We start from the raw sequence: 27,905 nt of genomic DNA, 5'->3' as shown, positions 1-27,905 counted from the left end.
ACAAGGGAGGAAATTACAAAGATCAGAGCAAAAATCAATGCAATGGAGATTAAGAGAACAATACAAAAAAAAATGAATGAAGAGTTGGTTCTTTAAAAGGATAAATAAAATCAATAAACCCTTAGCCAACCTTATAAAGCAAAGGAAAGAAAAGGTTCAAATCCATGCAGTTAGGAACGAAAAGGGTGAAATCACAATGGATCCAGGAGAAATCCAGAGGATCATCAATACCTACTTCAAGAACCTGTACTCCAATAAAATGGAAAACACAGAAGAAATGGACAGATTCCTAGATATATACAAATTACTGAAGTTGAACAAACAGGATATAAAAATTATAATCATTCCAATTTCAATCAGTGAAATTGAAAGTGTAATTAAAAATTTACCAACAAAGAAAAGCCCAGGTCCTGATGGCTTCACTGCTGAATTCTACAAGAAATTTAGGCAAGAGCTGATGCCATTATGTCTCAAACTCTTTAATGAAATTGAGGGCCGGGGATTTAGCTCAGTGGTTCCATTGCCTGTCCAGCAAGCGCAAGGACCTGAGTTTGATCCCCGGTACCAAAAAAAAAAAAAAAAGAAATTGAAAGGAAAGCAATACTCCAAAATTCACTTCTGGAAGCAAGCATTACTTTGATTTCAAAAGCAGAGAAAGACCCAACCAAAAAAGAGAAATACAGGGCAATCTACAAAAATCTTCAATAAAATACTGGCAAACAGAATACAGAGGATCATCAAGAAGATCATACAAACTGACCAAGTGGGATTCATCCCAGGTATGCAAGGATGGTTCAACATACATAGCTAAATAAATGTAATACACAATATTAACAGAGTCAGGGACACAAATGATATGATCGTCTCAACAGATGTATAAAAAGCATTTGACAAAATCCAACTTCCATTCATGATAAAAACCCTACAGAAAATTGAAATAGATGGTCTTTATCTCAACCTGATAAAGGCTATCTATGAAAAACCAACAGCGAACATCGTATTAAATGGTCAAAACTAAAATCTTTCAAACTGAAATCAAGAACAAAACAAGGATGTCCACTATCACCACTCCTGTTCAATATAGTTATGGAAACATTAGCTACAGCAATTAGACAAGAGAAAGAAATAAAAGGAATAAAGATAGGAAAGGAAGAAGTTAAACTCATTATTTGCTGATGACATGATCCTCTACATAGGAGACCCAAAAAACTCCACCAAAAGACTTCTAGACTTAATTGACAGATTCAGCAGAGTAGCTGGGTACAAGGTCAAAACACAAAAATCAATAACCTTCTTATACACAAATAACAGACTCAATGAGAGAGAAATTGGGGAAATAATTTCTTTCACAACAGCATCCAAAATAATGGAATATCTAGGAATCAATATAACGAAGGAAGTAAAAGACCTCTACTCTGAAAACTACAGCACTCTGAAAAAAGAGAATGAAGAGGACATAAGAAAATGAAAAGACACCCCTTGTTCCTGGGTAGGAAGAACCAATATAGTGAAAATGGCCATAATTCCAAAACTGCTATATAGATTCAATGCAATCCTGATTGAAATCCCAACAGTATATTTCACAGAACTAGAGAAAACAATCCAAAAATTCATTTGGAACCAGAAGAGACCTAGAATAGCAAAAGCAATTCTAGGCAACAGAGACATGACAGGGGTATCACAAGCCTCAACATGAAACTATACTACAAACCCACTGTGATAAAAACAGCATGGAGGGCCGGGGATTTAACTCAGTGGTTCAGCCACCTGCCTCACAAGTGCAAGGACCCGAGTTCGATCCCCATTACCAAAACAAAAAACAAACAAACAACAAAAAAACCCAGCATGGTACTGGCAAAGAAACAGACCTGAGGATCAGTGGAATAGATTATAAGATGCAGAAATAATTCCAGACACACTCAGCCACCTCATCTTCGACAAAGGAGCCATACACCCTCACTAGAGGAAAGATAGCCTCTTTAATAAATGATGCTGGAAAAACTGGATTTCAACCTGCCAAAGATTAAAACTAAACCCATATATTTCATCATGGATTAAACTAAAATCGAAGTGATTAAAGAACTAAATATTAAAACAGAAACACTAAACTTACTGGAAGATAGGCTAGGTAGAACTCTTGAAGACATCAGAATAGGGAAAGACTTTATGAACAAAACCTCAGTAGCACGGGAACTAGCACAAAGAATCAACAACTAGAATCTCATCTTATTAAAAAGCTTCTGCACTGCAAGACAAACCACTAACAAAGCTAAGAGACAGCCTACAATGTAGGAAAAATTTTTTTACCAGCTTTTCCTCTAGACTACTATCTAGAATATATAAAGAATTTAAGAAAATCGGATCCCCCACATTTAAAGACCCAATTAAAAAATGGGCATCCAAAATGAACATACATTTCTCAGATAAAGAAGTAGAAATAGCAAATAAACATATGAAAAAATGTTCAACATCACTGGTCATTCCAGAGATGCAAATGAAAACAATGCTGAGATTCCACCTCAGCCCGGAAAGAATGGCTATCATACAATCAACCAACAACAAACGCTGGCAGGGTTTTGGAGAGAAAGGCACCCTTCCCATTGTTGTTGGGAATGCAGACTGATGCAACCACTGTGGAAATCAATATGGAAATGCCTCAAAAACTAGGATTAGAAGTCCCATTTGACCCAGCTATTTCCTTGCTGGGTATCTTCCCCAAAGAATTAAAAAAATCACATCACAGCGATATATGTGCACCCATGTTCACAGCGGCACAGTTTGTATAGCTAAAATTTGTAAACAGCCCAATTGCCCATCAACCAGAGACTGGATAAAGAAGATGTGGTTTTTTTATGGTACTACTCAGCCATAAAAAATGAGAAATTAGAGACATTTATAGCTAAATGGATGCACATTGAGGCCATACTCTTAAGTGAAGTAACTAGGACACACGCATAAATACCAAACAGTTTCTCTGGTTTGAGAAACTGAAAGTGTAAATAAAGGATCAAAATGTTTAACAGATAATGTGAAATAGGAAGAAAAGGAGCAAAGGGGAAGGGGAACTGGGAGGGGTAGTGGAAAGGAAAGACAGGAAAGGGAAAAATATGAGAAAAGGAAAAAATGGAAACAAAGTCTTTGTAAATAGAGAGCAGTGGAGGAGTTGAAGGAATAGCAGGGGAATGGAGAAAAAATAAGAACCAAGATATGGCATGTAAAGGTACAAATTCCCAATGATGAATGTCATATTGTATACCTAAAATGTACCAATAAACTCAATGAAAAAAAAAAACTCTTTGTAACAATAGAGTAAATATACTACTTTCCATATCATAATATCAATGGTCAGGACACAAATCACGTAATATTCACAAATAGTAATTTAGATCTCTTTTTATTACTTTACCAAGAAGAGACCTTAACTTAATGCAGCTAACTGAAATACACACATGAAACATTAATTATCAAACTTGGTTATGTGTGAGGCTTTCTAGGGGTCTTTAAAATATCCCGATACCTAATGTAATTGACCAGTGCTGGGTTGGGTACCAGAATTTTTAGAGGCTTCTCAAATAATTCTAACAGAAGCTGCAGTTGAGAATCACTGGTACAAAATAGAGAGAGAAGGCTGTAATATACGCTTTATAGACTAGAACAAACAAACAAAAAATCCTTGGTAAGATGTATTCCTTCACCATCAGAATTTGCCTACCTGTTTATAGACAAAGCAGTGTTTCTTATAAATGCAGACAGTTACCAGTAAATGATAATTGACAGCTGAATTAATTTCCTAGAGCTGGTGTAACAAAGTGTCATAAACATGGTGCCTTAAAGCAATAGAAATTTAATGTCACCCACTTTTGGATATTAGAATTGTGAAATTAAGTTTCAACTAGGCTGTGCTCTTTCTCAGAGTGATAAATAAAATCCTTCCTGGCCTCTCTCAGTGTTCAGAGTTTGCTGTCAGTCTTTGGCACTCCTTGGCTTGTACACGCATTAACTCTAGTCATATAGCTGTCTTTTCCTTGCATGCCTTTGGATTCTCTTCCCCCTCTGCATGTCTGCCTCTGTATCAAGGTTTCCAATATTTTCATGAGCACACCAGTCATACTGGATTAGAACTTACTCTAATTACCTCAGTTTAAATTGACTACCTCTCTAATGCCCGTGTTTCAAAATAAGGTCATATTCTGAGTTACTGGGAGTTAGGAGTTCAGCATATCTTTTTGGGTGGAGAAAGGAGACAATTTAATCTATAATAGTAACCAACTGTTACAAATGTCAGTGACAAGTCTCCAAAGCAGGTGTTCTTAACTTGGGAATGGGAAAAGAATTAATTTTTATTTTCACAAATTCTCATGGAAGTACAGTGTTCCCTACCACTATGAGTACAGTAATAAATCACAGTGTAGTATAAGTGATTCTTAAGAGTTTGCAGCTATACAAGTCACTGGTATTTTCATGTTGCATTTTAGTATTTTTAAAATAATATTAATGATATTAACAATAATCAGTAGATTGCAACTATAGTTATCATAGATCTGCTGCTATATCTAGTGATTTAATGCATTAATAATGATGTACACATGCAGTAATATATTGTTACATAATAATTTCATGGTTTTATTACAGTAAAACTGATTTTAATTGCAGTGTAGGCATTAAACATTATTCTGAAAAGAGGTCTAAAGTTTAAAAAATCTTCAATAACCTATAGTCTCAATCAGACTTGAGGGTTTTTTTAAACTTAGTAATCAAAAAATATATAGAGCATTATATATTAGTGTTGTTAAACTTTTATTTTACTGTGATCCACTATGAGAACATATATTTTACATATAACCCAATATGCAGTCTTATCTTTCACTTAGCTCAAAACTGAAACAAACGGATCACAAAACAATACACGGTATGCACTCTGGAATTTTCTATTCTAATTCTTTTCATTTAAAAAAATGCCAGATTTGGCCCACTGAATTCACTTCATAACTACTCCTGGAACATAAATTAAGTAAGCCTTTTAAAAATGTTTCAGTGACATTTCTTTAGAAATGCCTCATAGCATATTATAATAGGTAAAATGTTATGACTGCTACTCATGTACTATTTTAAAAATATACATCATCATTTTAGAGGTACAATTTAGATGGGCAACAACTCAACTGTTCAATAGCTAGCTAGGCTTCATTTAGATAATTAGTAATGCAAATTTTATAATTTGGATGGGAGTATAAATTTAAATTTTACCAAATGTTGGAAGGGTAAGAGGTACAATATTGAATATTTTATGCCTAAATCCTTTTAAAATATTAAATGCTTTAAATAAATAATGTTAAATTTCATGAAGGATATTTACTCATCTTCTACTGTAAAATCAGGTAGAAACATTTTCCAAACCAGTAATACTTAATCCCAAAGAAAAACAATTTACCTGTAGTAAACTTGTAGTGTCTGAATTTCTTCTTCCAGTTTCTTGTATTGTTCAACTGCAGTTTCTTTTGCTTGATGCATTGATAACAACTTTGCCTGCAAGTAATTGATATGTTTTGAAAATATAGTATTAATTTTTTTGTAAAAATGGAGTAGTACAGTATGAATAGGAATCTTGCATTTGTTAGTTTAAAATCCTACAATATTTTTAGTAGTATAACAATTTCCCACAAAATATTTCAAATATATTAATGACAAAAATACTAAAGTCAGGAATATATTAAATTAACCAACTTTGCTCATTACTAAACTTCAACCTTATTTTATCTGCATCATCAGATATATGGCCTTCTGCAATGTTTAACTTTATACATAGTATTCAGAATGTGGAACACAGGTTTGGAGCAATATCTACAGTAGAGATAAGCACAATGGGTGTTTCACGCACAAACTGAATGTGGCTCCACTGCCTGAACACACTAGATTTTCTTTTAACTTTATTAATAGTAAAACTCAGAAAATTCGAAATGTTGTTAAGCTATCTTTGATATTTAATGTGAAAAAATACACAAGACTGCAATCTGATTCTTACAGATATAATTTAACCTTTTCTATTCCTTTTCTGCACAGAAATAATGCCTGAAAAGAGAATGACAACAACCTTGAATGTTAGAGATATTGTATTTAAGTGATGCGACTGATCCTCCCTAACTATAATATTCGAGTTTCAAAGAACAGGCAATCAGCTTTTAAAAATGCTTAGATTAATTTTTAACTAATCACAAAAACATAAAAATTATACCAATTAATGGGTAACATTATGCTTTGATAAATATATGCAATGTGGAACATTTAATTAAGGTTAAGCATATCTATCATCTCAAACATCTCTCATGTCTTTATGGCAAAAAACTTTCAACATATTTTCTTCTAGCATTTTGAAATGTACAGTTCATTACTGTTATCTATAAGTTTTTTTTCTGACAAGGTTTAAAGTAGTAATTTAAAAATAATTTATTGCCTTCTCACCATCATTTCTGTTGGACATTAAACAGTGTCAAAAAGGTTTTCAACATTAACTTTTTAAATATGATACTGATAAGTCAGGTTTTAGTATTGTTTGTTTAAAGTTTAATTTACAGGAAAAGATTGTCTTTTTTCTTCAAGTGATGTTTGATATATAACATAGCACATAGATAATCCTCACAAACAACACCAAAGTCAACAATGAAAAATAATTAAAAATTTAAAGGCGGAGTTTCAGAATTTTGCTGAACACATATGATTTCACTGGAATTATTTTTTTCCTAAGAATCTAGCCATAAGAAAAATCATGAAATCCTAATTATAGGAAAATTAATTAGTGTAATGAAAGTGAACATTAAAGAATGCTCATTAATGCCATGTAGTTTAGATCTTTGTATAGAAGTTTATGCACAAGATATTAATTTGTTCTTTATCAGGACTAGTGGACTCTAACAAAGAATAACTTTTTAATTAAATTTAAGATGGCTGAATACTTTTTTTTAACATGCTGTATTCTGCAATAGATGAAACATTCTCAAAAAGTGCAAAAAGTGTTTAAAATAAAAAACTGGTTGGTTCTTGATGTCAATTATTAACTGCTTTGCTATTTTTCACTGTACTAAAAGTATGATTGAAATGATAACTTGGAAGGCACAGATACTATGACTAAGGGCAAGTTTAAAAGAATCACAAAAAAATAGATGTATCACATTCAACTTACAAAACTTTAAACATCCTGTTGCATGCATTTAAGGAATACCTATCAAATACCAGACAGGTGATAGAGAATTTAAATAAATAAACATATTATTAATCCCAAGTACCTATAAACAGTGAAATATATTGTCAATAAGGAAATTAACTTGATAGTAAAAACGTAAAATATCCTCGAAGAAGGATACCCTACTTTATGTAATACCATACATTACTGTAAAGGGAATGTTCTTATGGAAAATCAGAAAGTGTAGATTTTGCCTAGAAATTTCCATAAAGAAAATGCAATCATGGTAACTTTACTTAAACTTTCATGCTTAACGTAATATTGAATATTTTACTTTCACTCTACACACAGCTGACAATGAAGAAAGATAAATTTGAGTCATGTGTAGGAAAATGAATTCACCTTGATGCCATAAGGTTAAATGACATAAATCAGACTCGTAAGTGTAAATATCACATGGCTTCTCTTAAATGAGAAACCCAGATTTTAAATAGAGAAAAAAATCAAAGACAGCTAGTAAGAAGTAAGGACAGATCTTTGTCAAATGGAAAGAAGATCAAGAAAATGGAGGGAGGCAGAGAGAGGAGGGAAAAGGGATGAAAAAAGAATTAAGATGTGCTATGTACATGTACTAACTCCACACAAGAGATGTAAGCATTATACCCTGCAAACATGCTACTAAAAAAAGAAATTCACTCAGTTTCTTATTTCCCAATGTCTCATTTCCTGTCTAGGCCCTGGTGGCTATCTTCCAAGTTGTTATAAACTTTCTGGCTGTACAGTCTCCTTTGTCAGACATGTGCTTATCTGGCCAGCATGTCTTTTTTTGGTAAATATCCTTGCATCAAGGATGAACTTCAGGTGTCATAACCTCAGGCCTAAGATCCGGGTTGTCTCATCAGAGTGTTCTATTACACTAGCCCCAGGTGAAAGCAAATCTTGATGATATCATTTGTACTCCTGGATCCATGTGCACAGAAGACAGATCCAGATCTATTTTGTTTTTTAAAGTTTTATAAATTTTTACTAGCACATGTTTGTTTACACTGATTTGGGAAAACTTCCTGGGTATATAAATCCATTTTTTTTTTGGTGGGGGGAGTGGAAACTTGGTTTAGTTTGAGTTGGATGTCCGTTACATGCACTGTAAAAGCACTGTCATTTAAATGTTGTTTATTTCTATTGTATTTCCAAGATTCACTATTAACATATAATTCCATCACTATAGTAAAACATAAATTTCTTTTAAAAAACAATAAAGAAATTAATATTCTATAAAAGTTTCTTATTTTTTTCTTACATCCTATTCCCACGTTTGTGGCACTTACTTTTATAAAAACTGTACACATTCATATATACACATGACAACTAAATGCATCCATTAAATAAAACTAGAGAAACAGTGTGAGACAATATACAATATAAAGTCTCCCATCTCCAACCTTCAGTACTACACATCCCCTCTACTGGGATTGTTGCATATCCTTCAAGAGAAAATCTATACATATAAGAGCATATATGAATATTTGAAAATAAATACACATTTTTACAAAATGATAAACTGAGATTTTAGTGACAAGTCTTCCTTTAAATTTTAAAAAATGCTTGTTATTTTATTTCAGTTTTTGAAACAATACTTCACCTTGTCCCACATACTCCAGTATTTTCCCTTCCTTCTCTCCCAGCCCCAAAGTAAAACACTTCCATGAATTTGGATTCATCATTTTCAAGAACATTTTACACTCTTCTATAGAATTAATATCTTTATTGACAATATATATTATTTTAAGGGTTTTAAACGTTATATAAGTGATATTCTATTTATTTCATACATAATTGTTTTGGTCAATTATTCAAATCGATACATGTAACTATTCTTTATAATGTTTATCTTCATACATGTATCCTGTGATTACAGATATAGCTGGATTTATTTTTATATATTATTACATATTTTTTGTTTAGTATTTTTTTTGCTTTTTTCTCTGACTTATGTTGGATTAATTTTTCTACATTTCCCTATATACTGTTTAGAACCTCCATGTACTCTATCTTCAAAGTTCTAATAAAATACCTTAAAATATATATTATTTAGCAGGCTGTACTGTAAGACAGGATTTCTACATATTATCATATTTTTAGGTAAATATGTTATACAAGTATAAATTTTTGTTATATTTTAAGGTAAAATTTTATCAAAATGAAGCATTCGTGCAATATCACATAAGTAAACACATGGATATACACATGGATTTCTAAAATTAGGTTATTGAGTTTTAGTTGACAGAAAGTAAAAATGCACCGATTTCTAGTACATAGGTCTGTATTGACAAACACAGGCATCCATGTAACAACTATCACAATCAAGATATAAATAAGCCATTACCTCTTACGTTCCACTGTGCTCCACTGCAGTCAATGGCCTCCCTTTACACCTAGCACTCGGAAACCACTGATATGACTTTTGTCCCCACAGTTGTACCCTTTCTAGAAAGTTATATAAATGTCATGAAGTCTTCTGATCTGGATTCTTTTATTTAATTTAATGCCTTTAAGATTCATTTATATTATTGCATGCATCAGTAGTTATTTCCTTTACTCACTGAGTAGTACTACACTGTGTTCACAAATCACAATTTGAATATACATTTACCAACTGACTGACATTTTGATTTTTTTCTAGTCTTTGGCAATTATTAGTCAAGTGGCTATAAATACCTGCATATATGTCATTTTGTGGAAATACTCCTTCATTTCTTGGAACCTAGAAGTGGAACTGCCGGGTCTTAAGGTGTGTGTTTTTATACTTTATAAAGAAATTATTAATTTTGCTTACTATACTGAAACAAAGCATTATGCTCAACTACAATACCAATGCAAATTGTTGAATGTCTACTATGGGTTGGACACTGACCATATCAAGTACTTGAAATATATTACTATGATCTATGCCTGCAAACAAGCTATGAGATATTTCAATTATCCCAGTATTACAGGTGATAAAACATGTTCATAGGGCTTAAATAACTTATAAATACAATAGAGATAATGAGTGTTAGGCTCAAAAATATACATTTTCTCTTTATACCACTGCACAACATGTGGCGTAAAACATATATCTATTTCCTGCAGAAAAAAACGCCAGACACACTCAGCCATCTTATCTTCGATAAAGGAGCCAAACACCCTCACTGGAGGAAAGATAACCTCTTTAATAAATGGTGCTGGAAAAATTGGGTTTCAACTTGCCAAAGATTAAAACTAGACCTGTATCTCTCGCCATGCACTAAACTAAAATTGAAATGGATTAAAGATCTAAATATTAAAATAGAAACACTGAACCAGTTGGAACAGAGGTTAAGCAGAACTCTTGAAGACATTGGTGTAGGAAAAGATTTTATGAACAAACCCTCAGTTGCCCGTGAACTAGCACAAACAATCAACAAGTGGGATCTCTTCTTATTAAAAAGCTTCTGCACAGCAAGAGAAACCACCAGCAGTGTGAAGAGACAACCCACAATGTGGGAAAAAATCTTCACCTGCTCTTCCTCAGAAAAAGGTCTACTATCTCGAATCTATAAAGAACTTCAAAAGATCAGACCTCCTAAATTTAAAGACCCAATCCAAAAATGGGCATCTGAAATGAAGAGACATTTCTCAGACAAGGAAGTAGAAATAGCAAATAAATACATGAAAAAATGTTCAACATCACTGGTCATTCGAGAGATGCAAATGAAAACAATGCTGAGACTCCACCTCACTCCAGAAAGAATGGCTGCTATCATGAAATCCACCAATAACAAATGCTGGCGGGGCTGTGGGGAAAGAGGAACCCTGCTCCACTGCTGGTGGGAGTATAGACTGGTGCAAACACTGTGGAAATCAGTATGGAGATACCTCAAAGAACTAGGACTGGAAGTCCCATTTGACTCTGCTATACCACTGCTGGGGATCTTCCCCAAAGAATTCAAAGAATCATACCACAGTGATATATGTGCATCCATGTTCATAGCAGCACAGTTTGTGATCGCTAAAACTTGGAAACAGCCCAAATGCCCATCAACTGGAGACTGGATAAAGAAAATGTGATTTTTTAATAAAATGGAGTACTACTCAGCCATAAAAAATGAGAAATTAGAGACATTTATAGCTAAATAGATGCACATTGAGGCAATACTCTTAAGTGAAATAAATAGGACACACATGTGTAAATACCGAATAATTTCTCTGGTGTGAGAAACTGAAAGTGTAAATAAGGACTAAAATGTATAATAGGTAATGTGAAATAGGAAGAAAAGGGGCAAAGGGGAAGGAAGTGGGAGCTCTAGGGGAAAGGAAAGAAGGGTATGGAATTAATATGAGAAAATGGAAAAATAGGAAGAAAATCTTTGTAAATAGGGAGGACTGGAGGGGTTGAAGGGAGGGCTGGGCAAGGGTGAAAAATAAGAACCAAGAGAGACTATGTAAAGGTGCAAATTACCAATGATGAATGTCATTATATTGTATACCTAAAATGTACCAATGATTAGAATGAATAATTGATAATATAAAATAAGAAGAAAAGGTCCAAAGGGGTAGGGGTAGTGAGAGGGGCAGGGGAAAGGAAAGAAGGGAAAGGAAAAATGATGAGAAATGGAAAAAATGGAAATAAAGTCTTTGTAAATAGGGAAGGAGGGGTGGAGGGGGTGAAGGGAGGGCTAGGCATGCGGAAAAAATAAGAAGCAAGATGCATCATGTAAAGGTACAATTCCCAATGAGAAATATAATTGTGTTGTATACCTACAATGTACCAATAAAAGAATTAAAATATATATATATATATATCTATTTCCTTCTATGTGAAACAATGAAATAAATCATTTGGTAAAAGAGTTATAGACAATAAGGGGGGTTCACAGAATAATCAGAACCTGTTTTCCATCTTCAGTCTACTTGCATTATACCTGAAGTGACTGAAAAAAAAAAAAGGTTCATTAACGAATATTATGTTAATCTTCAAGTTAAATATTCCTTTACATAGTTATATTGAGAAATGACATCAACTGGGACAACCATTTGTATGGAGACTATATTAGAAAATTATTACATATTTTCCTTATAGTTTTATCTAGTGATTTAGAATGACAACAAAGAAAAGACTACATTGCTCACATCACTGATCACTATTTATTATGGGTGCTGTGGGTAAATCACTCTTATCTTACTTAAAAATCTTGTTATATTTGGTTTAAGTGTGTTTTAAATAATTATAATCTGATATAGCTTGCCTTTTTTGGTAACTCCAAGGTCATTAATGGAAATCTATTTTTATGATAGAACAGAGGCAGTTGATCTGATGTATGATATATGCAAGATAAAGCAGGACAGAGTACAAAGTAAATCACAAAGCCAAATAATTTTAGAATTGGAAAGGATCTTAGGACTAATATAGTACCTAACTTTTATAGCTGAGGAAGTTATTGCTAACACAACATGTCAAAGAAAACATTTGGAAACTGTCCAAAGTTTCACATTAATTAGAAGAAAAGTTGGACTACAATCCACATATCCAGAAAATACTGCTTATTTTACTGTACACAACCATATTTCAATACGGTATAATTTAATATGCCTGTTCATTGCTTTAATAAAATTATTTTAGAATATCCATAAATATATGATGTACTATTAACTGCATCTGTAAGACATCTAATTAGATATGTTTAAAGGACATGTCTACTTAGACTATTACTCAAATAACATGAGTATAGCCATCCTAGAATTTAGGTTTTTAACCTCATAAGCAGATTAGGTAGGAATATAACTGAAACACTATCTTGCAAAAACAATACCTAAAAAAAGATATTATCAAAAAGAACAAAAATAACAAGGTTTTATTTATATCTCTTTTCATAGGAAGACCTGGATTGCAAGCTACCCATGTAAGGCTCTTTAAAAGTGATTCCTTAGAGGTGTGTTTCGTTTCCATGTCATGACTTTTAGCTTGTCACATATAAGAGGGGGAAGTCAATAACTTGTAGTAGAGATGCAGAAATCAAAGCACAAGTAGGCAGAAATTGATTCATGAACAGTGACCAGAAGCCGTGAACAGAGAAAGGGAGAGTACAGAGAAGTGTGCCAGAAATACAGCACAGCAGTCTGTGGAACCAGAACGACTGGGACTGCATCCTGGCTCTATCACTACACAACTATTTTACCGTGGCAAGTTAACATATCTTTATGTGCCTAAATTTGCTTACTTACAAAACTGGGTAATTGTATTCTGTATCTTTGAAGAGAGACATCAGAGGAAAAAGTGAGAAGAAACTTGTACGTGATTACTTGGAAATAGTAGGAGAATCATATGAAGAACCAGCAAAGATCTTCCATAAAGCAGGTGAAGAAAATAAAATTCCATGTAGACCTGTGTTTTATTCTTAAGATCTTTTCTCTCTGTCTGAAAGATGTTAGCAGTCCCATTGAGTTCTTGGTGTTTGTAGTTTTCTTTATGAATCCACATATATGCTATGGTTTACATCTAAAGTAGCTCCCCAAAGTCTCAAGTGTTCAGAGGGACTGGATCATGGGTACACTATACCCATCAGGGGATTAATCCATTGATGAGTTCAGAGTTGAATGTGGTGTTAGGAGGTGAGCCCTTGCTGGAGGAGGTGGGTCACTGGGGGCTGTGTCTTTGCAGAATATATCTCTGGTTTTTGGCTCTTTCTGCTCTTTTGGCTTCTGGCTACCATACAGTGAACACCTGTCCTCTGCCATGTCCTTTCACCGTGCTATTTCTGCCTTTGAGCCATCTGATCATGGACTCAAACTGTAAGCAAAAATAAATTTTTTCCTTCTTTCAATTGTGTATATCAGATATTTTGGTCCAAGTGTCAGAAAAGCTGTCTAATAAAGTATCTTTATCATAAAATTCTCTGTTGATCAAAGTAACAAGTACACATCTACACTTTGGCATGAATCACACAAACTTTCTTCCTTATAAAATTAGTATACAGTATGTAGTATTTCTCAAGAATCTCCTTTTAACATGTGGAATTTCAGTGACCACCTTAAAAAATAGAAAATAATTTAAAGATTTGATTCTAGAGATATATTTCATTAAGCATAGTTGAAGTTGATTGCTCTTTACCATTATTATCAGTATCATCACTTATAATAATGCTTGAAATATTTATGATATGAGGATTATAAAAGACAGGAACTTGAACGCTTTGGTTAATAAATAAATGCTATACTATATCTATCATTTTAGAAGATAGTAAAATAAGAGAAAGATTATTAATTACACAAATTGTCTATTAATAAAGAGTAGAACTTAGAAAAATATCCTGGCCTTCTTCCAAGTCATCATGATATGGTGCCATAATTTAACACATACACATAGCAAAACAGAAAAACTATGTGCCAGGGACTTTTCTAAGTGCATTAGATATATGCATTTACTTCTCATACCACATCTTTGGGGTAGCTATGGCTAATAATTTCCATTTTACTGATGAAGAAATTGCTAAGTTAACTTACTAAATGTCAGGCAGCTAACTCAGTATCACTCCAAAGTCCTTCCTCTTAACTTCCTTCTAACTTAACTAATGCTATAGGCAAAATTTGGTGCTTATATAAAGAACTTAGTATAAAAAGTATTTTACAAGGAGGAGTTTATTTTAATACAATACCCAAACATTTCTTGGAGGCACACATACGGTTTTAGAGTATTAGTCTATTTAATGACAAGACAGCATCTATAGTTTCCCTTAACTTTTCAGATCATTCATAAAAAAGTAACATTATAGCTACTCATAAATATTAGTAACTGTATACAACTTAATTTTAAAGATAATGATGATGATGATTTCTCTGCACAATAACTGTATTCCAAGGAATCCTGTCCTATTTTGAGGGGGTGGGGGTGGCAAAAGTTTCCAAACATTGATGCAGTTACTCATAGTTTAGGTAAGGTAGAGAGAGAAAACTGTCTCTCTACTAGATATAGCAAAGATTCAGTATTTGTTGTGTTTAAGTTGTAAGTTTGTTATAGTTTTTAACATACCATTTTCAGCCTATGCTATTTCCTAATTCTTAAATTAATCTTGATACAGATCTGTATCCCTTTACCTAGATTCAGTTTCTGCCTATCATCTTCTATTCTGTGTGGATTTATGAACACTAACTTCTAATGTGTTCATCTTAATCATGCTTCCATCTGTGACCTATTACTGGACAAAAATATGGGCTTAATTATTTGGTTTTGTCATTCCATTTGACCCAATCCACTCAATTCTGATGTCCCTATTTTAATGAGCTTCCCAGTTTGTAGTTTGTAACTCAAATACAATCCATTTCACAACTCGCAAATGTAGTCCCTCTGGTGTTGCTTAATCCACATGTTACTTCTCACTGCTTATTTGGTTGTTTAGGTACTGGGTATGGAACTCTTGGAGTTTATTTTTTAGAGGATCCTAAAGCAATTCTCAGGCCTCTTCAAAACACTAAATACTGGAAAAAAAAAAAGGAGGCATTGATATGTAGTTATGTTTCTGTATTAGTAGTCAAAGACAACAAGGAAATTGTAAAGGAGCAAAAAATAAATCACTCATCATGTAAAAGGAACTTTCAATAGGATTAACAGCAGATTTCTTATGAGAAATCATGGAGGGCAGGGGCAACGAGATGGCATTATGAAAAGGAGGAAACAAAAGACCTGAATACACATTTCACAAAAGATGTTCACATGCTGATAAACATATTCAATATCACTACTTATCAGGGAAACAAAATTTAAGTCACAATATGCTTTCACTTCATCTACAATGAAATAGCTAAAAGTGTATAAATTAGTATAACACTTTTGGGAAAATTTTAAACAATATTGATATCCTATGATCCGCTTTGAATTTTAATGACTGATGAATCATATATCATCTACTAAATTAAGAGAAGTCAAGCCAGGGATGTAGCTCAGTGGTGCTGTGCCTGCCTTGCAAGTGCAAGGTCCTGAGTTCGATCGTGGGTACCAAAAAAAAAAAAAAAAAAAAGAGAACTCTTTCACAAGTAATATGAATAGTTAAAAAAGACTATTACGTTAATTTTCAATAAAATCATTAAAATTAAAGTTCATAATCATTTATTCATGATACTAAAGCCCCCAAATTTCTGAACACCAAAAACATTTTTAAATTTTGGTACTAAAATTCATCAATGATAAAAGTAAGGTAGAACTGATATAAAACTATTTATGCTTTTCCTTTATCTCAGTGTAAATATTCACATTCTGATACAGCTAAATTGGTTTGATTATTGAGGATTCTGTATAATATATAACACATCTACTTTATTACATTTCTAAAATCTGAAAAATTTAGAATTATAAAATTCATCTAGCCTGCTTGATGTGTCAGAATGGACATCTATGTTGATAAAATACTTTTAATATATGAATACATTTTTTATTAGTACCTGTTTGTAACATAATTGTGTTTTTGGGGAAGTGGTACATGTATATCTTGATCATTTTTGATCCCTTTACTGGTCCAAAGGGGATAAAATACTTTTTATTTAAAATGGATTCTTTATGGTTCATGATGACAATTAAAAAAAAAATTAATGGAATTCTTATAGTTACATTTATTTCTTTGAAATCTCTGAATTTAGACAAAATCTGAGAAACACTGGAGTAGATGATGCTGAAGATCTTACAGTAATTTGAAGTCCATTACAGACTCTAGGCCTGTTTATGTATACAAGCTCATTCTTGCAGCATATAAAAAATGGCCATTGCTAATATTAAATACATTAGTATTAAAATCATTTTTCAGATACTTTGCAAGTTTTAAAGAACAAAATATTTTATTTCGTTTATTTAAACTTTGCACTTATTTTTCTCTAATTTAAACTTATGTTTTATCTTATTAAACTAAAAATTTACACAAAATTTACATACAAACACCATTATTCATTTGATCTTTTATAACTGATATATATCACACATACATTTGTATCTAACAAATACTGACAGAAAAGAAGAAAAAAATTTAATCTAGATTTTAACCTATATTTGACTTCCAAGTATTCAAGCCTTCATGTAGGGCCTTTCAGGCCTTTCCTGTATGTGGTGTGGTGTTTTGTTTTGAGACAAGATCTCCCTATATAGTTCAGGCTGCAGCAGGACTCAAAGTCTTTTTTTTTTTTTGGTACCAGGGATCGAACTCGGGTGCTTGCGCTTGCTCAGCAGGCAGCGAAACCACTGAGCTAAATCCCCGCCCCAAATTTCTTTATTTATCTTGGGGGGGCAGGTACCAGGGACTGAACTCGGGACTTTGTGCTTACAAGTCAGGCACTGGAACCACTGAGCTAAATATAGTTCAGGCTGGCCTTGAATTCATTATGTAACCCAGGATGGGCTTGAACTCACAGGGATTCTCCTGTCTCAGCCTCCTGAGCACTGGAATTACAGGCATGCACCACCACATCCAGCTTCTTTCCTGTATTTTGTTTATATGCTAAAACAGCCTACTAAAAGCCTTTAAACTAAGAAGTCTTTAAAACTGCCATGTTTCCTAATCCTTTACTCCAACCAAATGTTCTACTTGATCACACCTGTGGTTTCGTGTCCACACGTATTCTGGAAACAGTTCTTATCCTTGTGAAAAGATAGGACAGTGGTTCCTGAAAAGTCTTACATCAGACTCCTCAGAGTCTGTGAATACGTTGTTACATGACAAAGGGAAATCAAAGTTGCAGATGGAATTAAGGTGCTAATCAGTTGACTGTGAAACTGAAATCATAAAGCAGAAGAATCACAAGTTCAAGTCCAGCCTGGGCAACATAGAGATTTAAAAAAAAAATTTAAAGCACTGAGGATGTAATGTGGTGTGAAGGCTCTGGATTCAATCCCCAGTACTGGCAAAAAACAGGAAATCATTCTGGATTACTTGGATAAGCTCAACATAAACCCAAATGGACTTATAAATGGGGGAAGGAGGCAAAAGAAAAGAGAACCACAGAAACAGCAGTGTAAGAAAAATTAAATAGACCATTACTGATTTTGAAGACAGAAAAGATCAACTTTCCTCTAATTGGAACGTCTGGCACAGCTTTTAGTCCATCTCATTTTCTTGAGATTTTGTTATTGCTATTTTAAAAATATTTACATTAATATTTATATTTAAATAATCATTTAGTAATATTAGAAGAATACTCCTTTCTGAGCTGCAAGCTCCTTGAGAGTTGAAACCATGCTCGTGTATATGTATGCTTTTATACATGGAATGAAGAAGATGTGTAATAAACATCTGTAAATATTGAAATTAGAAAGTACAAAACAACTCCTGGCATTTAATGCCTTCTGTGACAAGGCTTTGAATTCCTCTCCCAGTTTTTATTCTCCCATCATCACTTTAGCCAAGAAGTGAGGACATGGCCTAAATTCTGCCTAATCATAGCATTTCTTCCACCCAGGGCACTAAATCTATTCCCTGCTACCAATCCACATCAATCCTTCCAGACTCATCTTAATTATTACTTCCTCCATAAAGTCTTTTCTTGATTCCCTTCCATACACCATAAGATTTCTTCCACCTAAATAACTGTTAGTAATGTCTTTAAATGTCATTTTATTCTATATGAATGTTTTTTGAAGTACAATGTACAAGCAACAGAGTTCAGAGCTCAATCAATTTTCACTAAAGCCTGTAAAACCAGAACTAAATAGAATACAGTGGATTCTCAAGTTACCACCAGCCTGACATACATACAACTTGGGTTAACTAGATTAGTAGGTGATTCATCTGCCTTTTGTTATTTATAGCGTGTACCCAGGTAAACATCCAGATCTCAGTTGTATTGACTTAAAACCAACTTGAATTACAACCAGCCCTCAGGAACCGATCAAATTCGAAAGTTAAGGGGATATCCACTGTATACCCATAATTTCATACCTCTTCATGGTTCTACCTAATGTATACCTTTCTTAATGGTAACTATCATTGCAATGTACAACACCATGTATTAGCTATGCCTGTTTTGAACCCACACATTTAAGAATATATATTTTATTATTCATTTAATGAGGCATCATGTAATGTTTCAGTACATAGAAACATCATAAAATGTTTAAATCAGTTTAAATACATCTATTTTCTAAACATCATTTTTTTTCAAAATTTTGTTTTTATTATTTATTTTTTAGTCAATTTTATTCATACATTTTAGATATACATAATGGTCACATTCATCGTAGGAAATTTGTACCTGTACATAATAGATCTTTTTTTTTTTTTTTTTTAGTTCTTTTGGTACATTTTAGGTATACAATTCATTTACATTTATCATTGGGTGTTTGTACCTGTACATGATATATCTTGGCTCTTATTTTTTCTCCATTACCTATGTGCCCATCTTTTTTCTCCAATCCCCTTCCCTCTCTTCAATCCCTCTTCTCTTTCCTTATTTTTAAAAGCTTTGTTTCCATTTTTTCCTTCTACTCTCTTTTTATTATTTTCCCTTCCTTCCTTTCCCTCTCTCCACCTCCCTTGTTTCCCTTCCCATTTGAACATTTTCTTCTCATTTCCTAGTATCTATTATACATTTTGGTCCTTATTTACACTTCCAGTTTCTCACACCAGAGAAAAAATGTGATATTTAATTAAACATGGGTGTCACATTTATTTCATTTAAGAGTATGGTCTCAAGGTTCATCCATTTAACTGAAAATGTCTCAAGTTTATCCTTCTTTATGGCAGAGCAGTACTTCTTTGTATGAAAACACATCTTCTTTATCCATTCATCCATTCATCCACTGATGGGCAATCGGGCTATTTCCAAGATTTAAATATTACAAATTGTGCTACTATAAACATGGGTGTGCATATATGGCCATGATATGAAGGTTTTAACTCTTTTGGGAAGATATCAAGAAGGGAAATAGCTGGGTCAAATGGAACCGATGGTTTAAGTTTTTTGAGGAATCTCCACACTGATTTCCACAGTGGGTGCACCAGGCTATACTCCCACCAGAAGTGGAGAAGGGTTCCTTTTTCCCCAAAGCCCTTCCAGCATTTGCCATTGATTGATTTCTTGACAGCCATTCTTTCTGGAGATGAAATCTCAGTGTTGTTTTAATTTGTATCTCTTGAATGATCAGTGATATTGAAAAATTTTTCATATATTTGTGTGCCATTTGTACTTTGTCTGAAAAGTGTCTATTCATTTCAGATTCCCATGTCTTTTAAATCTGGAAGGGGTCTTTTTATTTTTAGTTCTTTATACATTCTATATATTAGTTCTTTGTCAGAGGAACACCTGGCAAAAATTTTTCCTCACTCTATGGGTTGTTTCTTCACTCTGTTGGTGGTCTCTTCTGATGTGCTTTTTAATAAGATGAGGTCCCATTTATTGATTCTTTGTAATACTTCCTGTGTGATTGGGGTTTTGTTCATAAAATCTTTGTCTAAACCTATGTCTTCAAGAGTTCTACCCATTCTATCTTCCAACAGAAATAATGTTTTTGTTTTCTCTGGTCCACTTCAATTTTAGTTCAGTGCATGGTGAGCAATATGGGTCTAGGTTTAATCTTCAGCATGTGGAAAGCCAGTTTTTCCAGGACCATTTGTTACAGAGACTATCTTTCTTCCAGTGAGGGTATTTTCTCCCTTTGTCAAAGATAAGGTGGCTGAGCATGTCTAGAGTCATTATTGTATCTTCTAATCTGTTCCATTGATTCTCAGGTCTATTTTTTTTTGTTGTTGCCAGTACCATGCTGTTTGTATCATGGTAGGTTTGTAGTAGGATTCATCCTATGGATGCAAGGATGGTTCAACATATGCAAATCAATAAATGTATCTCTAATAAACATGGATCCAAAAATCCTCAATAAGACACTGGCAAACAGAATACAAAAAGTCATCAGAAAGATTACACCTCATAACCAAGTATAATTCATCCCAGGAATGCAGGGATAGTTCAACATACACAGGTCAGAAATGTAATACACCAAAGTAAAAGAACGAAGGACAAAAAATACATGGTCATCTCAATAGACTCAGAAAAAGTCCAACACCCATTCATGATAAAAATCCTACAGAAAACTGGAAGATGGTCTTTATTTCAACCTGATAAAAGCCATCTATGACAAACCAACAGTCAACATCATACTAAATGATCAAAAAACTGAAAGCTTTCTCTTTAAAATCAAGAACAAGACAAGGATGTCCACTATAACCACTCCTATTCAATACAGTGCTGGAAACATTAGTCAGAGCAATTAGACAAGAGAAAGAAATAAAAAGAATAAGGATAGGCAATGAAAAAGCTAAATTATCATTATTTGCAGATGACATGATATTCTACATAGAAGTCCCCAAAAGCTTCACCAAAAGACTTCTAGATTTAATAACCAAATTCAGCAGCACAGCTGGATACAAAGTGAATACTCAAAACTCAATAGCATTGCTGTACACAAATTATAAATCCACTGAGCGAGAAATTAAGGAAACAACATCTTTCACAATAGCTTAGAAAAAAATGAAATACTTAGGAACCAATCTAAGAGAGTAAAAGACTTTTACATTGAAAACGACAGTACTCTGAAAAAGGAGATCAAAGAAGATACCAAAAAATGGAAAGATATCCCTTGTTCTTGGGTAGGAAGAGCCAATATAATCAAAATGGCCATATTTCCAGAATTATTATATAGATTTATTTATTTTTTTAAAAATTTTTTAATTCTTTTCCAACAGTTTAATGAAATTATCTTACTAAGAAACATTTTAAATTTATTATAAACTGGTTTTGGATTGTGGCTGTGCCTGAATCACAAAGGACAGAGGTAATTACAGAACATAATCGATTTGAGACTTTGCATAAATGACTATAGAATTAAAATTTCATTAAAGAATATAAAAAATTTGATACTACATATCAATCACATCAACACTCATGGTTGTAGTTCCCTTCCATTTTCATGAAAATATAAATTTAATTTGAACTGGTTAAGTCTGTTATGTGTATCTAGGGAAAAAAAAAGGTGTATCAGTATACTATCATTTACTTCATCTATACATCATTAATAAAAGGTCATAAAAATTATTATTTGGGGAATTTTTCCACCAGGAAAATACATCTAATGTATTTTTTTAATTTTTAAAATGAGGACATGTCATATAAGGAATGGATTTCCAGATTATGTTTTCTTATTCATATGTAATTTGTCTTCATATGTGAAGTGTCTTGGAAAAATATCTGACTCGACTTCATTTACACTGTTAGAATGTATTTCTTAGCTAGCTAATGTTGTTTTCCCATTAAATTTTTGGAATTAGTTTATTAATTTAATATATCATTATTGATTAAAATAGAATATTTGGTTCAGTCCCTAAGCTTGTTTACCTTACCCACTTTGCATTATTTTCATTTTATTACTGAATCAATTCTAAAACCTTATACTACAAAGCCAATATTTATAAATAGCCAATACTGACTGGCTAAGCTTCTAATTACAGCATTGAATATCAACTAAGTTATCTCAAGGTAATCGTGCTTCATGATCTATGAAAAAAATCTTCTTACAAGTCTTGTTTTATTTATTAGACAAAATTATGTCTTAAGAGTTTTAAATATTTTAAAATGTATATGAAACTCACCTCTAAACTATGAAAGGATCCATTCCAGAAGCCCTTTTCAGAATTTATACAAAGTGAGCAGCTTCTCTTCTTACTGACTTAGTACTTTAAGCCATGAATCAGCAAACTGTATGACTTTCAGGGCAAATCCAGCCTGCTGCCTGTTTTTGCAAATGAAGTTTTACTGGAAAAGAGCTGTGACTATTTCTGTATAGCCCATGACTATTCATGTATTTCTGTCTATCCTTGCTTTTGTTACAGCAGCACAGTTGAGTACCTGCTATAGAGACCACATGGCCTACAGAGTCTAAAATATCTACTGTCTAGGTCTTTACTCAAAAAATTTGCCAAACTCTATCTTCAATACTTTCATATTAAAAAACTATTTAAATGTTGTTAGAATTATAAGGATGCAACTATTTTTCAATTTTCTTCATTATAAATTTCTGTGGACTAACCTGGATTATCTAAATACTCCTTATAACCTTGGTCCTATGAATTCTTTAAAAGACCAAGTTTACCTTTCCAATCAGGTTTATGGAAGCAGCCAATCATGGAAAGCTATTGGCAACAGCAAGCACTGTTCCAATATAAATCTAAGGTTTATTTACCCACATATAAAAACAACAAAAACTCTTTAATATTTGAAATTTCCCAAATCTTAAAAGTAAAAAACTACAATGGCTTTTAAGATTATATGGAATCAATTTTTCAGATAATATACTGTTAAAATTCAGTATTAACATGTTCATATTCAGTAACATATTCATATTACTTTCATATTTAACTTATTGGTCATCCAAAGGTTTTGCAAATTATCTTCTCTACTAATCCTACCTCTCTTCCTCATCTTTAATATTCAAATTCTAGTTTTTAATCTGATTTATTAAAACTTTGTTGGTATTCTTTCTTTACTTAACCAAATACATTTTTACCCACATCTCTTTAAGTGCTAGGAAGTAACTTTTAAAAGCACTGGCCCCACCAATATCACAAGGGCCATGGAATAAATTCCAGTGATTTGTTTAGGTATCATCAGAAGATCACCTTCTGGTGACTTTAAAATCTTGGAAAGAAATATATGTATTTTGTACTACTTACTTGTATGCATGATTTATATAACTCAAAAATTCAACTACTTTTTCACAAATATTAAAATATCAGAAAGTACTGATTTTCTTAAGTTTTCAAAATCATTAGACTTTCATATCATTCAGTAGAAAAATAAAATGAAGCTACCACACTTACAATTTAGGCAAAAAAAGTTTTTTCAACAAAAACATAGAAATATTTTGATTTATATATTACAATGAGTCAATATAAAGTCAAAATCCACAATTAAGGTTTATAAAAATTCTGAACACCATCCTCAGAACAGTTTCTGTACAAGATTTACAGATGTCTAGTGCATGCCGTTCTTCCTCAGTATGCTACAGAGTTTAGAGGTTCTGCTCGAATATTCCCCAAGTCAAGTGCAGAATCTGTCTCTTCATTAATTTCTCCAATGACTGCAACATTGTCACCTCTTACGATGTATAATCGTAGTACCACTTGTTCAACTCCCTGTGAAGAGTTGAATACTCGTTCATGGCTTTCATCCAAAATCAAATTAATGGTCTGGTCAAAACCTTTAAGTGTACCCGCAATCATTCTGCCATCAGAAGTAATAACAGCAACAGTTTGGTTAATGTAATTCTCCAAGGCAGACGTCATGTTGCTCAGCCCAGAGGTTCCAGGCCACAGCTATATAGATTTAATGCAATCCCAATGAAAATACCAGCACCATTACCTCACAGAATAAGAGAAAAGGATCCCCAAATTCATTTGGAACAAAAAAGACCTAGAGTATAAAGCAATTCTGGGCAAGAAAGGCAAGGCAGGAGGCATCGCAATCCATCACTTGAAATTATTCTACTAAACATAATTTCTTTATAGTGAAATCTTTCAAAATCCTTTTAGTTTTTGAAACATACAGTATATTATCTATAATCACTCTATTGTGCAGTTATACATCTGAATTCCTTCCTCTTAAGTAACCAAAGACATATTGATCAACTTTTACCTATCTCTCCCTGCCAGCTATTTTCCCTGCCCTCTGGTAATCACCATCCTATTCTCCTTCTATGATAGCAACTTTTTTAGCCTTCACATGAGTGAGATCATGTGGTACTTATCTTTATGTGCCTGGCTTATTTCACATAACATAATGATCTGGATTCAGTTCCATCCATGTTGTCACGTATTGCATTTTCACTTATGGCTGAACAGTACTCCATTGAGTGTATATACCACTTTTATTCATTCATCAGTTGATGGACATGTAGATTGTTTTCATTTTTTGAAATGAATATTATGAATTATGAATAGGGCTGCAATGTACACATAACTGCAGATGTCTTTTTGATATACTCTAGTCATTTCCTTTGGATATATATCCAGTAGTGGGATTGCTAGATCTTATGGCAATTCTATTATTTCTTGAGGAACCTTCATACTGTTTTCCACAATAGATGTATTAATTTACATTCTCATCAGTAGTGAGTTAGGATTCTCTTTTGTCCACATCATTGTCAGCACTTGTTATCTTTAATCTTTTAGATAGTAGCCATTCTTAATGAGGTGAGGTGATACCTCACTGTGATTTTTGATTTGCATTTCTCTGATGATTTGAAATATTAAACATTTTTTTCATATACTTGTTGGCTATTTGTATGTCTTCTTTTGGGAAATGTCTATTTAGAACTATTGTCCATTTTTAATTGGGTTGTATTTTCGCTATTGAGTTTACTAGAGTTCATTAAAGACATTAATCCCTTGTCAGGTATGTAGTTGGCCATTTAATTTTACAGTCAGATAAAATTTATTGTTAAGCCAGAGTAATTTAAAATCTTTGCTTCGAACCATTTCTTTACACATTAATTCAGACTGTGGAGGCTTCATATTTTCCTTGTATCTTTTAAGTTGAATGAACTCACATCATTAAATACTGTGGTGTTAAATGTTGCTAGTTAGGTGTCAGTTAGATGTCTTGTCCCAGAGACTTCTTGAGTATACCTCAGAAAGTTAAATTTATTGATATGTAGAAAACCACTGACTATTTCACTGGCTTCACTAATAATCCATTTATCATTTAATGAGATTTGCCTCTTTTAGTATTTGGAATATGGGTTACTCATGGAGTATTTATGGAGAGTAACTTAAATTATTGAATTTATTATGACACTTGTTCTTGAGGTCATCTCTTAAGAAATAAATTAATATGCATGAAAACACTTAAAGTATCAGTCAAACTGTAGGTTCCTAGGCTAGGGAAGTAGTTCAGGGGTAGAGCATGTACTTAGCATGCAAGTTCATAAAAAAAGCCCACAGGATACATTCCTTTCATTAAGCTCTATGGTACTACCTAAGATATAAGCACACAGAGAAAATTAAATTCTTATTTAAGCTCAAGAAGCAAACATTTCCCAAAAAGGCAATATTCCCCTTCTTTACACTTGAGTAGTAAACATTTCTCTACATGCCAGTACCTTTCTCTTTAGTCAGAATTTTAGCCAGCACTATTTTGTTTATTTGTTCAGGATCATGTATATTTTTCATTACATCTATAGTACACTTCATCGCCTGAACACCTGCTAAAATAAACTTGTCTTGCCAGCAAAAATTTTTGAAATTATGCAATCTGCAATTCAGTCCATGGCAAGCACTTGGGTAGAATTTCTTCTATACCTTTCAATGTCAATTAAAGAACCTGCTGCATAGAAATACTGCCAACTGAAAAGTTAGTGAAGCAAGTTTTATCAAGTGAACTTGACTATCATTTTAGCTAAGGACTTTTTGCATAGTCATACCAAGTACCATAATTGCTGTCTATCAGATTAACCAAAAAGTCCTTCTAAAGTTTTATGATGTGTTGAATGGAAATAAATCATACTGATGTATGATGATTATATGATCTCTAATTAATAAACATATATTCATTCATCAAAAAGCCTTTATATATATATAGAATAGAAAGATATAAAAATTATAAAACCAGCTACAGAAAAATTCAGTCATGAGAACTGAAAAATAAATTCTTAAAAGAAAACATTTTAATTAATGATATTTTTAATGCCAAGTTTTAAAACAGAGAAGCAGATTTTGACATGTAGACTAGCAAAAATTACACAAAGCACAAATAGAAAGCTTGATAAACAGGGCTATATGAAATATATATTTTTAAATAAACATTTCACAATTATGAGTACTGTATTAAAATAAAAGAAACATATATAAGTTTTTCATTTGGAAATAGTTTTATTAAGATGTCTAAGTCGAAGCCTATAAATTTCCTATTCACTTAGTATAAAAAACAGAAATTAAAGTTATCTGAATTAAAGATAACTTTTTGAAAATATCACATTTGAAAGAAAAATAGGCAAAGATTTTACAAATACAGTAAAAGTTTTCCTAAATACTTAGAACTGATATACAGGCATTAAAGTAAGTAACTAAAGTTTTTCAGAGGTGACAGTTTAAATAGTTTTTAAGTAAAGGAAGGTGTGCTATACCTGACCTTATTTATGTTAACCAACATATGCAGTAATTTAGACAAAAATTCAGTACACGAATGTGGAAATGTTTGGGAGTTGTGCCTAAGCATGTGAAAAAGCATAAGAAAAAAGAATTCCGTTTCCTTCTGGATGCTCCAGACAACAGCAACACAGCCTAGGGCACACTGCTATGGATTTTTAACTGTTGTATGGAACTACTCAAAATGCTTTTGATCCATTTTATCTTGGAAGTTAGCAAAGAAATGTTGCAATAAGAAACACCAACAAAGATCTGAAAAAGTTAAGCTCTGGATTACCATATTGTGTTCTCCTACCATTCAATGCTTTATACAAAGGCAGTGGCATTCAAAGTAAGAAAGAAAAAAAAAGTAAGGGGAAAGAGAAACTCGTCTCCGAAAGTGCAAAGCACAAAGTAAATAATATTCTTCTACATCCCTTCTTTTTCACAGATTGGATGTTAAAAGAGTTGCAGCAATTAGGCTTTTGTTAATTACCAGCTGTTGAAACAGATGTGTTGACTATCCTTATTAGTTAACAGCTGGGTGAGAAGAACAATTGATG

The 27,905-nt window shown here is 32.8% G+C and overlaps 1 protein-coding gene and 1 pseudogene across 14 annotated transcripts in view; both read right to left on the bottom strand.

The window, feature by feature from the left end:
- Positions 1 to 27,905, bottom strand: part of Mipol1 (mirror-image polydactyly 1) — a 277,529-nt gene that overhangs the window by 129,644 nt on the left and 119,980 nt on the right. For all 13 annotated transcript variants that reach the window (XR_015450059.1, XM_087208007.1, XM_087208004.1 and 10 more), the window contains one exon: positions 5,432 to 5,526. Coding sequence is in view for 12 of the 13 variants with exons in the window: in XM_087208007.1 (XP_087064133.1) it covers positions 5,432 to 5,526 (95 nt within the window). In the remaining variant the exon portion in view is untranslated. The remainder of the gene's footprint in view (positions 1 to 5,431; positions 5,527 to 27,905) is intronic.
- Positions 5,557 to 26,834, bottom strand: LOC147828801 (U6 snRNA-associated Sm-like protein LSm8 pseudogene; annotated as a pseudogene). Its single transcript, XR_015450061.1, has one exon. The product of XR_015450061.1 is annotated as a U6 snRNA-associated Sm-like protein LSm8 pseudogene (transcript).

Source organism: Heterocephalus glaber, unplaced genomic scaffold, assembly GCF_053883595.1.
Source record: "Heterocephalus glaber isolate CG9 unplaced genomic scaffold, H.glaber_assembly_v1.0 deba00000901, whole genome shotgun sequence".
In the NCBI taxonomy this organism is placed as follows: domain Eukaryota; kingdom Metazoa; phylum Chordata; class Mammalia; order Rodentia; family Bathyergidae; genus Heterocephalus; species Heterocephalus glaber.
The sequence above is the reverse complement of the archived record's forward strand: the minus strand, read 5'-3'. Positions and strand labels throughout refer to the sequence as shown.